This window comes from Ochotona curzoniae, unplaced genomic scaffold (assembly GCF_017591425.1).
Source record: "Ochotona curzoniae isolate NIBS_2020 unplaced genomic scaffold, NIBS_Ocur_1.0 contig_1071, whole genome shotgun sequence".
NCBI lineage: Eukaryota > Metazoa > Chordata > Mammalia > Lagomorpha > Ochotonidae > Ochotona > Ochotona curzoniae.
The window spans coordinates 21,010,877-21,023,470 of record NW_024464939.1 but is presented as its reverse complement, the minus strand read 5'-3'; the positions used below and the strand labels follow the sequence as shown (position 1 = coordinate 21,023,470).

At 37.0% G+C, this 12,594-nt stretch overlaps 1 protein-coding gene across 1 annotated transcript in view; it reads left to right on the top strand.

The window, feature by feature from the left end:
- CUNH8orf34 (chromosome unknown C8orf34 homolog) overlaps positions 1 to 12,594 on the top strand; it is a 211,051-nt gene that overhangs the window by 107,929 nt on the left and 90,528 nt on the right. Inside the window, exon 5 of the mRNA XM_040994610.1 lies at positions 8,014 to 8,042. Within this exon, the coding sequence (XP_040850544.1) occupies positions 8,014 to 8,042 (29 nt within the window). The remainder of the gene's footprint in view (positions 1 to 8,013; positions 8,043 to 12,594) is intronic.

Below are 12,594 nucleotides of genomic sequence, written 5' to 3'. Positions count from 1 at the left end.
CTAGAAAAAGCTAAAGAGCCTTGGCTCCCTAATAGATAGAATCGATTAGCTAGATACATTGTTCAGTGAAATGCTGGTCTCAGGGTAGAAGAGCTGCAGTGTTTTCTGAGCCTAATATATTTACTGCTTCTGTCAGCAATGCATTATAGAATGAGCATCTTCAGGCATTCATTGTGTTTCAGGTTAAACATAGGCTGGAGCTTTTCCAAGGAAAAGAGGCCAGCTCTTGTGGGACCAAAGGATGGATATTTATGCTTCATGACTAATAATAGCAATTTGGCTTCAGCATGAAAAATAATAACAAAGCTCTTAGTCAATCATGATCATTCCCAAAGTGTCTTCTCTGACATAACAATATGAAGAGCTACAAAGTGATAGCCCATGGGAGAAAACTGAGGCAAATGGCGAAGCACTGTTTGTTCTTTCATTCCCCTTTTGATCTGTTGTTTGTGAAGAAACAGTAATGACATGCTTCACGTTACCTTTCACCAGAGAGGTGTGAAAAGCATAATATCACTATCATATTTAAAGTGCTTTTAAGAGAGCTGTAGGGGACCTGACACGATAGCCTAGTGGTTGCAGTCCTTGCCTTGAACATGCCAGGATCCCATATGGGCACTGGTTCTAATCCTGGCAGCTCCACTTCCCATCCAGCTCCCTGCCTGTGGCCTGGGAAAGCAGTCGAGGACAACCCAAAAGCTTGGGACCCTGCACCCGCGTGGGAGACCTGAAAGAATTCCTGGCTCCTGGCTTTGGATTGGCATAGCACTACCTCTTGCGGCCACTTGGGAAGTGAATCATCAGATGGAAGATCTTCCTCTCTGTCTCTCCTCCTCTCTGTATATCTGACTTTGCAATAAATATAAATAAATCTTTTTTTTTTAAGAGAGAGCTGTAGGAATGTAAGACTAACCCCAACAAGGGGGATTTGGGACAACCTGTTGGGGAACGTATCTTAAGAAACTCTAACAAGATCAGGTGAAAAGAAGGGGAGTGGGCCATGGAGAGACATGTTAATTCCTTCCAGGGAGAGAAGCATGTATATAAGAAGGCATTAGAAAGAGGCAAATTTCATATTGTTGATACCTAAAGGCTAAAGCCTGAAATTTAGTCAACAGAAAAGTCTACTGCAGCAATCTGCTGAAGTCATGATTCGGACCATGTTTATGCTTTTATGGGTCAATCTGGTGGCATCTTTGAAGACAGAATTGGTGTAGTGCATGCCTCAAGGAAAGCAGAAGAAAGAGAGTCTGAAATGAAGCAATAACCGTGGGGTGGGAAAGAGAAATGGGATTAGGAACAATCTGGAAGGTTTTGTGACTAAGATTTACTGATTAGTGTGAAGGAAGGGTGAGAAAAGAGATAAGAATGTCTTCATCTTTTTTTTTTTCTGGTGCTGTTTATAATCAAGGGGACTGGGTGGTACCTCTGACTTACATAAGATTCAAGAGAGTTGGAGAGTAGAGGCTTGGTATGTTTCCAACTCCAATTGCAAGTAATTTTGGAACATTCGAATTGATTTATCCTCCATTCCCAGTGGTCATGTACCTAGATGAGCCTACAATTTGGAGTGCAGATTTGATTACATAAAAACACAGGACTCTTTATTGTGCATATAAGGAAAGATACACAGAAGTCTTATCAACAGTTGCAATACAGGGAAAGGGTGGTTTGATTGAGGAGACTGAAAAGGAATTTTCACAGAAGCAGATGAAAAATAAGGTAGGATGCTTTTATAGAAATCAAGGAAAGAACATAATCTAGAAATATGTGTTGTCCAAAGTGGTTCCTAATGTAATGCAAGAAAAAATGCAAAAACATAGATATTGTGAGCATGGATATCCACTGGAGAAATGAATAAGGAAATATAATAAATAAGGCTAAGAAAATATAATGTAGAAAATACTAATAAAATTACTTAAGATAGTCTCTTACGTGTGAATGTGTGTATACAGGCATACGGTATTTGTGTGTATGACTGTTTATACAACCACAAGCCACCTGTGAGTAAAGGTTCATTTTTCCTTTTCCTCTTGTTCTATTTTCTATTATTTATGATAAACATGTATTGATTTGAAGTCTTAACTATGCAAAGTGCGTTTTTGAAACAGAAAAGGCTTGATTTGGTTTGATGATCAAGAGCTACTGGGAAAAGAGTGGTTTTAAACTGGTTGGGGGGCAGAGGTCAATGTGAAGTGGTTGGGAATCTGAGTGGGCAGGGAGGAAGGGAGAGAGGACAGTCTGCTCTAAGATGCTGTGGAGAAAAGGAACGCTGTGGAGGAGGACAGTGATTAGTAGGGGAAGGTGGAAGGTGGGACAGGTTGGTCATCTCAGTTTGGTTCATTTAGTTTCTCGTGTGTGTGTGTGGGTGGGTGTGTGTGGGTGTGTGTGTTTGCTTGTGTTGGGTGTGAAGATCAGAGCTGGAGAGGGAGAAGTTACATAAATCTGTGCAATGACTCTCAGAACAAAAGAAACCAAGATGCGAATCTTGCAGATTGAGGATAAAGAACAAGAAACTAAAACATGGAGCAAATGCCAGAGAAATTTGGATGAAATGAAGCCAAGAAATAAAGTAAAGGAATTGGGTTTGTTATGTCTGATCAGAAAGAGCACTTTGCAGTTGAGACTGGTAAGGACAGGAGCAATGGCTCCTTTGGGTTGGAGGTGGAGTATGGCTGTCCAGGTAGTTCAAGTATGGCAGCTTCCAAAGTCCCATGATTTTAATTTGAAATGCTTTAGAGTAAACAAGAGGAGCAAAAGGCCAGGGAATGCTGCTGAAAACGATCCAGATTGAGCCTATTCTTGGAAAATGAAAAAGCCAGCTAACTGAGGAGGAAGATAGGCAGGAACTTCTACAGAGAGCTCTGCAAATGCCAAAATCAACTGTAACTTGTGTGGTCCATGTCCAAATATAATTTTTTACTTGTTTGAATTTTTTCTTTCTTTTTTTAATTTATGTAAGGCAGAGTAGTGGTGTTTTGGTCTGTTAGTAAAGCTGCTGATTAAGACACCCAAATCCCAATTTTGAGTGTCTGGATTAGACAACAAAGATGCCAGCTACCTGCTAAGGCAGACCCTTAGATAAATAGCATCACTCTCTCTCCTTGACTCAGTTTCTCTTTCTCCCTTTCCCTTACCTTTTCCTTTTATCTTTTTCAAATAAATATATAAATAAGTTGAAAAATACAGTTTTAGGGGTATGTTGTGGTGCAGCATACTTACCTCTTACGTGCAGCAGTCATACCCCAATTGAATGCCTGGAATCAGTTCCCAGCTGTGCTTGTTTCAGCTTCCTGCTAATGCATTTCAAAGGCAGTGGTTAATGACCTGACCAGTTGAGTTCCTATCATTCAAATAGAAGACATGGATGTACTTCCTGGAGACTGATTTCAGTCTAGCCCTGCCCCAGTGGTTTCAAGCATGTAGGGAGAGACTCAATGGATAGAAGATTTCTCTTTAGATGTGTGGATAAAATTTCTCTCTACCATTTAAAAATTTTTTTTAAAAATGCTTTAAAAATTTAAAAAAAGAAAAAAAAACACAAACATTCTACATCCAATATTTGGCTTGTTGAACCTAAGATATTTATACCTTAGTCATTACAGAAAATTCTGTATGCTTTTGTTCTCGGGTAACTAACTGAAAATAAATTCCTTGGGTCTACTGATGTGTCACGGTGGGAAGTTGCTAATGTGCTTGAGGAAGCTGTAGAAAATGGTCCAAATGCTTGGGTCCTTGTCACAAATGTGGAAAATCAAAGTGGTGTTTCCCATGCCTGGCCTTGGTCTGGCGCAGCCTGATTGTTGTGGCCTTGTGGTAATGGTCTAGTGCATGGAGGGTCTCTCGCTCTTTCCCTGCCCCCACCCCTTCTCCCTCTATCTGTGCTTTTCTATAAATAAAAAATAAATAAATACTTAAAAAGTGGAACAACAATGACAACAGCAAACACACCAACATTCTCATTTCCCCATATAAGTTTTCTGAAGAAATTTTCAACTGTCATATGATCAGGGGTAGGTTGCTAGGTTATTTTTATACAAGTCATAATTACACAAGTATATATGCCTTAATATTATTTATTATGCTCACAGGTGTACTGATGGCTTCAAACCAAGCCCCCATAGATAGTATTTGTGCATTTTCATCATGTGACTGCATCTGCCTTGACTACATTTTAAGCTACCAATTTTGAGCTACCATTGTGACATTAGTGAATAATGCTCTGGAAAAGAATGTGCAGGGTTTGTTTTTACCAGCAAGTTGGGCCAGCTCTAAATAAAGCCAATATGAACAAGTTATATGTTCCATGTCTGCATGTATATCTCATTTCATAATTATAAGTGAGATTTTTCTAATTCTTGACATTGTAATAGCATTAGACTTTTTTTTTTCAGTGAAGAACCAGGTTTTGGAAAAATAGTTAGCATCTTTTCATGCTATTTGATTTTTCCAATCTATTTTGTGAAATTAATTATACTGATTAAAGTGTGAAAAATTGTGAAAAATTGCTACTTCTACTTTTTGGCTACAAGAAGATCTTATCTCTATTGCTAAGATCATGCCTGGGAATGTAGAAGTCTGCATGAGACACAATAGTGCTTTCTTCCTTAAATAACACAACTCAAACCTGGGGAAACTGAACTTTATTTTGGGTAAATTGATGATTTCACAGAACTCTTGTTCAAGGTTGGATTGGATGGGAATTCTAGTAGGCCTAAGGACATAATGAAAGCCATCTAGAGTCAGAAAGTCCACCCTGTGGGGTTTGTGGCGGTCACTCTCTCTTTACCTAGAAGAGACAGTGTGGCGCTGAGAGAGCTCATTTCACCTAGTTCTTCTAGCAACTTACTGTCCCATATGGACACTGGCATTTCCTCCACCAGTGACACGGCGTTTCCTTTACTTTCTCAGTCTGACTCTCAGAAGAACTGTGTTTCATGGAGCGTCCCACACTCAAATACTGGGCCTTTCTTTTTCTTCCAACATATTGTAATAACAAGCTAGACTTTTCTTTGTTTATTTCATTTGCTCAGAATGTATGAACCTCAAATGCTCTGAATAAAGTATGATGGCTTTTGTGAACTAAAGAAATGCCCAAAAGTTGCTCATCTCTTCTCAGGGAATAGCTGTGGGCAGTGTGCTGAACAATAGCAAAATTCTCCTGGCTGCTCCATAAATGGCTACCTTTGTGGCACCATGCTTTTCTCAAATATAATGCTTCGTTAAAATAATTTCAATTGTTTTTAATTTTTAAATCAGTTTAAATTTTGATTAAAATTAAATTTAAAAAGTGAAAAAAATTCCCTGGGCAATTTGATAATAGAAAGTTGAAAGAATTATACATAATAGAATGGAGATTAAATTTGGATGATATATTAGGCAAAGTCAGTAAAATATGTAAATTGTAAGCAAATATAATATTAGGTATCTGATCAAAATACTGTCAGACTAAACATTTGGGATAGCAGGAGGTGTAATTCTTTCCCAAACCAAATGTTCCATTTAACTAGCTTGAGTTTCATTCTGAAGTCCTTGGCTTCTTAGTAGTGAAAAATAAGTCTTCACAACACTGTTTATTGTCCTCTCTGTTTTCTTCTGCTAAAATTTTTCCAGAACTGAAAAACTAACTGGTCACAATGCTTATAAAAGCAAAAGGAGCTGTAACTATGTGACACACATTTTTATTACTGATCATTTTTTTATTTGCTAGTTCTTGGCTACATTCCCCATAAATGATACATCACTGCTATCTTTATGAATATTGGATTCATAAATCTGCAGTGGAGAAAAATTCAAATATCAACTGATAGCTTTCTAGAGATTGAAAGAGAAAACGCTTTCTGCAGACCCAAAGGCATTAATGCAGCAAGTTTAAAAAAATCAAGAGATCATCCACAATCCCTGACAAATGAATCATGTTTTTTTAATTTCAGTTATCGAAGCTTTATGATGGGTTAGAAAGAGGATTTTATTTCACATTATCTCCCCTCTGTGTCCCTTAAAACAGATTAAGCTCTGTCCTTTAAATATTTACATTTAAATAAGAAATTTGGTTCTAATCTTGAATTCATATTGCATGGGGACATTCTTGTAGACTTATATTAAGTATAAATACAAGCATTTATAAAAGTGTTTGACTTGTACAAACTGAATAATGTATTTTAAATCTACCATAGACTATGACAGAAACCATGTGCTTTTCTGGACATTTTCTAAATTTGCTCAAAATCCGAATCATTCTGTGTGATCATTTATAACTCTATGTGTTTAGAAAGTCCAAACAATCATACATATGTGAGTTCCATTAGGTTTTGAGAAATGTTTATGGTTGCTGCAGAACTCTTACCTGTCCTATGTCTCCCCCCTGCCTGTGACCCCGTGCTATGGGCCACAATGCACTGGGTGGTGATAACAGCATGGCACGGATGCTAGCCCTCCACGAAAACTTATCTCTTAACAGTGTTTGAGGAAGTCATCATCAGAACAGAAATCTTTGAATAATTGCTAAATGAGTTGCTCCCAAATTCTCAGAGGGTAGCTAAATCCCTTCTTTAGTATAATGTTACATAAACATGTTTGGCAGCCAGTGACATTCATGAAGAAAAAAGAGAGAGAGAGAATTTCATAGAATATTGCTATGGGCAATGCACTTCAAATATTCCTCTGTTTCTAGTTTTGTCTTCAAGAAGCACATGTTTCTTCTGCTTTTTGATAAAATTAATTCATTAGGGCAATAGTAAAAGGGGTGAATGACCCTCTTCATTGTTGCAGATATTCTGTCTGTGGATAAGCAGGACAATCAGACCCTGAATTAATCTGTCTCTTAATTTCTTGAGATGTTCACATTCTCTTTTGTAGCTAAGTTCATTCTTTCTTACCCTGCAGAACTCACCCTGAATTTTGCTAGTTTCTTTGTGTTTCCTTGAACTTCAACCTTGAGTCTTTCGTTGCATCTGGAGACTGACACCACCAGCTCCCCTTTGCTTTCTGTCACAAGGCTTGGGCTGGCCTCATCAGCTTGACTGCCCATCCACAGTGCCTACATTCGGCCCTTTGGATACTCTGCTTAAAAATAAAATAGGATAACATCTTGAGCTCATCATACTGAGGTGGAAATGTTGACAGTAATTCAACAAGCAGCTCAAGAGTGAAGTCGGTGCTGGCAGTAATTGTCCTGGTCATCACTTTACTAAAGGAGGTGTACTGAGAAAGAAGAAAGACATTGCAGCAAAGCACCACTGGCATTTTAGGAAAGAATTTCTTCTCTTTTCAAAAACACAACTATTGAGAAAATAAAGTAGAGAAAAGCAGAGAGAGAGAAACAGAGAAAGAAGCAGCTGATAGGAAAGAGAGGACAGTATTAACAGAGACTGTAAATCTCAGAGAAATAAATTAAGGATAGGAATTTTTCCATTGTCATCATGCAATACTTGTGGAGGAATGATGAAGAAAAATGTGATTTCAGTGAGAAATACATGCAGCACCAGTGAGAAGGGGACATGTGATGGAATCATGTCTCTTTTGGCTCAAGAAATTGTCAGTCTAATGGTCTATAGGACAAATTTTAACCATTCATTTTTTGTATTAAAATTTCAGCTAAGAGTCTTGAGTTGATTCTTAAGAAGGAGGAGAATTGTAACAGATTAACCTGAACAATTGAAAACAGCATCCTCTTGTTTTTTCAAGTTTCCTCTGTCCTTAACTCCTACACAGAACATGGCCATGCTTTGTTTTCCTTGCACCAGTGACATTTTTTCAGTGCTTCATGGTTGTGATAATTGAGTTCAATTCCTGTTTTGTTTTCATTAATTTAACAGTTGTGCCAAGATTTTTGGAACATCATTTTTTAAAATAGGGATTGTCTGTTCTATTTAATTGATTAGGACATGAAAAAAATGAAATACAAAAAAATAAAATAGGCACTTAATTAGCTTTACAAAATAAAATTTGTTTTAATGTTAGATTATTAAAAACTGTTTCTAAAATTTTTCATAAATCTCTTTTGAATCCTAGGTATTGCAATTTCAGATGAACTTGATAAGGTAAGTTACACTGTCTATTTGATAAAAATAAAATGTAAAATTTATGCTTTGATCTGCTGTATAAATTCAAAAAGTTTCTAAAACATGTGAAATGCCCAAACATAATTTATTTGGTATTAAAATTTGAAACTTTCAAAGTTATGTACTACAATCTTTTAGGAAATTGTTGTATGAAATGTATATCAGACACTCTTTTGAGTTCAAGTCTTTTAGATTTTGGTCAGATAAAATGGAAAGTGGAATAATTGTAAGTACTGAATTACCACATGAAAAATGAAAACAAAACAAATGACATAAATTATTTGAATTATGTCCAATATAAATAATAATGATGATGTGGAAGACAGTTATACTTTCCTTCAGTTACCCACTGGAGACATTACTTAGTGATGACCTTTTCATTATTTTGATTTTGCAAGATGTTGGGAAAATTTGATGGTACGATACAAGTTTGATTAAAATGTATTTCAACAGCAGTGTAAGTGGAACAACTACTAATGGGTGTGTTTGGGCAGTGATCATTCCTGGGACTGGGAGATGAGCAACTGCAAAATGGGAAATCGGGGAGGAAGCAGATTTGTTTTGAATTGCCTGTTAAAACTTGTTGCCGTGAGTTGTTTCTTATGGAATGTATTTTATTTAGATACATATTTAAGAGTAATTGGAGAAAAGGTTGTTTTCTAATTTCTTTGGGACCTCAGGACCCCTTCTCACTCTTGAAAATTATGGAGAACTGCAAGGAGATTTTGTATATGCAGATTGCATCTGTCAATATTTTCTGTGTTAGAAATTAAAACGAGTAATATTTTTACAGGCTTTTTCATTAAACACCCAAACAAAGCAGTGAAAGGGTTGCATCATGACCCAGTGGGTTAAGTTGCTGTGTTTCTAATCTAATTTCCTGCTAATGCACGTGAGAAGGCAATGGAAGCTGGTCCCACGCTAGCACACACATTTGGGACAAGGAAGTAGTTCCCGTCTTCCGACTTTTGCCTAGCCCGGCCCTGGCTGGAGATTTCTCTTTGTTTCCCCTTGCCCATTCTCTGTATCTCTAGTCCTTTTTGCCTACTTTTCCCTCTTTCTCAATGTGCCTCTACCCAAAAATGAAATATTAATAAGCAAGTGATCCAGTTTACATTTTTCAAAGTCTTTAGTGTTAGACACAGTAGAAAATTGCTGGATTTTTATCTTTTTCTGTGTTTAATTATTTGTAACATGTTTTCCCTGCATAAAAACATGATAATAAAAATCTGAATAATGAAGAAGCACCTGCAAATACTCATTATCAATATTCAGCAAATTTCAATCCAGGAAGCCTTCACAGACAGGTTGAAATTTGGCTGGTGGTTTGATATACAGCTGGAAAGAAAACAACAGAAAGAACTGAAGAAAAAATAGGATCTTACACACCGTGACATTTTAAATAATAAAACATCATGTAAAAGCTGTATTATTTATACAAAATAATAAAGTTAATATGCTACTTCAAGGGCCTTTTGAAGCTTGTACCGTAAAAATAGATTTCTGGTTCACTGAAACATTAATGAGTATGCTTTTGAGTACAAGTTTTCTTTAATAAGCCAACATCATATTTTAAAATATCTTCATCTCTACTCCCTGTGGATCGGGTCTGGAGTATCAACAGCAGTAAGTGTGAGTGTGTTCTCTGGGGTCTGTTCAGCTTTTCTTGTCCATTCTGAGAGTCTCTTATTATCTTGCCATGTTGGTCTATTTTTCTCACCACCTTCTTTATAATTTGTAGAAACTTAGCAATCCTCTTCTTTGTGGTGAGAGTCAACATTCATTTTTAGTACAAAGATGCAGGCATCACCATTTCCAATTCATTTTCCTCTCCCAGTATTCTATCACGCCCGGGCTGCCTTGTTTGTGCAGCAGCCAGGGCAGAGCTCTTCCTCCACTTGGCTCACGTCTCTTTTTCAGTGTGCTCTACTCATAGCAGTGTTAGTGCGCACAACTTTTTGTTGTTGTTGTTGAGCTAAATGAGTTTTTGAACTAAAACGAGTTTACATATGGATAAGCTATGATGCCCTGACACTTGCCTCAGTATTTCCTCAGGACATATATTCTCTCCCTCGTACCCCTTTTCCTCCCAGCGCTTGGTCAGGGATGTGTTCATTTAACTTAACTCTGGGATACTGTCAGTCTTCATTTACTTATCTAATATTCCTATTTTTGGAGACTTTGTGAAAATTGCTTATGACAAATATTCTTATAAGCTAGCTTTTATTGGAAAAATTATTTATGTCCTTGCCAAATATTTGCTGGTTTTCGAGTGGCAGATGAGAATCAAGGCTTCAAGAGCCATAACCAGCATCCAATGCTTGAAAACTGCTGTGGGATGAGAGCCTGTCCAGGAGCACCCTCTGCTGACCATGAAGCTTATCGTTCTAAATGTTCCTAAATAAGAGAATGCGACAAGCAGCTACTATAGAACAGCCAATCAGAGTGATCTAGGGTTCGTGTTAACCTACCACCTGTCTTTAACATAACGTTGAAAATAAGCACAGTGTCTTCCATTGATTTCCCCTTATTATTTTTAAGCATTCACTGAAGACATCTGGTTCTGAACATTTATCAAATATTAACATTTTACTAACATATTGTGACTCAGTGATCATTTCATCGAAAGAAGTTTTCTGTGACCTTTAATGATAGTTTATGAATTTTCATAGACAATGAAGTTATTAATTCTAGCTAGAAATTTTAAAATAAAATCAAACAGAAATGTTAAGACTTTCTCTTCAATTGTGAGAACTCTAAGTTTTTTACTTGTTAATTTATTGTTTTCCTTCCTTAGTCACTGTATTGATTTTCTGTGGTGCGATGACAAATTGAAGCACCATAAATCTGTTGTGTCACAGTTTTTAAATTAAATTTATTTACTTTATTATTTTATAATACGGTTCCATATGTCTTTGGACTTTTCTTCCCTTCTCCCCAAATCCCTAATCCCAGCCGATCTCTCCTCTATCAATGCAATAGCATACTCCTTCACTAACACTCATTAGTCAACCATTCTGCTACTTAAGTGTATCCTGACTCTGTAGGTATGGACAATGGCAGAGAGCCCAATATCCTATTGTGAAGATATATCTAACAGTTTCATTGGGATTCCATTTTGGTTTGGAAGCAGAGCTACATACTGCATTGTATCTTCACATCCGGATGTGATGGTCTTTCTTACATAGTTACTATACATTCCCTTAAATGAAAAGCCATAAAACAAAATTAGCAACAGGAAAAAAATAGAAAAGTAACAACAACATGAAATTAAATAACATGTTACATTGAATGACCAGTGTGTCACTGGAGAAATGAAAAGGAAAATCAGATCAAAAATCTTGAAGAAAATGATAGCATTGTGTAACCTATGAGTCAGTGAGGAAATTAATAAGAAAAATACTTTTATGAATGAATGAAAATAAAAAAGTCAAACCTCTGACATGTAGCACAAAGAATATTGGAAGGACTTTTGATCCTGTATGTTGCATGAAGGATGCCTTGTATCAGAAAGAACATATATTTGCCTTTTTGGTATGCTCAGTGAAATATGTTTCATGGTTCTTTAGGTTTCAAGATCAATAGGAATCTCCTGAAATTGATATCCAAGAGTCCTCAATGATGTTTGTTTCTTGATGATGCTAGGAGGAGATGGTTTCCTCTGTTTTTCTGACTTCTAGAGGATGCCTTTTTCCTTAGTTCATGCATGCCCTCTTGCTTCATCTCTAAAGCATCAGCTCATCTCTCTATAACTTTATTCAGAAAAAGATCTCTACTTTTATGGAATCATGTTAGCTTAGGGTCTCCTGGCCAATTAGGTAATATTTCCATTTCAGTTTCTTTATCATAATCCTGAAAAAGCCTCTTGCCATATCATATATGCACAGGTTTTAGGGACTTGGAATTGAGCACCTTCGGGAATCCATCATTCTGCTTGTACAGCCAGTATCTAAATTAAGATGATACAATCATTCACATACACATAATCCTTAGGGTGTCTGTGTTTCAAAATGCTTCAGAGTGAACACAGTTGGTGCCTGTCTCACTAACCTGTTCTGCAGTGCCATGACTATCCTTCAGTTACTCTGAGTGCTGTGTGGTCAAGGATACCTGAGTGGGTCCTCGACCTGTGTGTAATGATATACAGCTTTCAGATGCTGTTCACCTTGTAGATGTCTGTGGATTCAGGCTGAGTGTGACCTCAGCAAGATCTGTATCTTTGTCATAGATCCTCCCGACTGTCTCCTGCTTGCCTCATTTTCTGACCAGGTTTGCCTGATAGAAATCGTTCCATGAGTGGTTTTTCCAGCAGTGTTCTGGAGAGCCCTATGTGCATATCTTCCTAAATCATAGTCCTGATTGAAACTTTTTCTTTGATTCCCTGCTCTGGGACAAACTAGAATTAACTGTCTTTATATTGTGGCTCAGATCTATGTCTTATGTTTTATCTACCAGTTTTGTTTTGTCTTTATCCAGAGACACGAGTCTCATCTCTACTTAACCAGGAATAGAAAACAAGTATCCAGGCTGC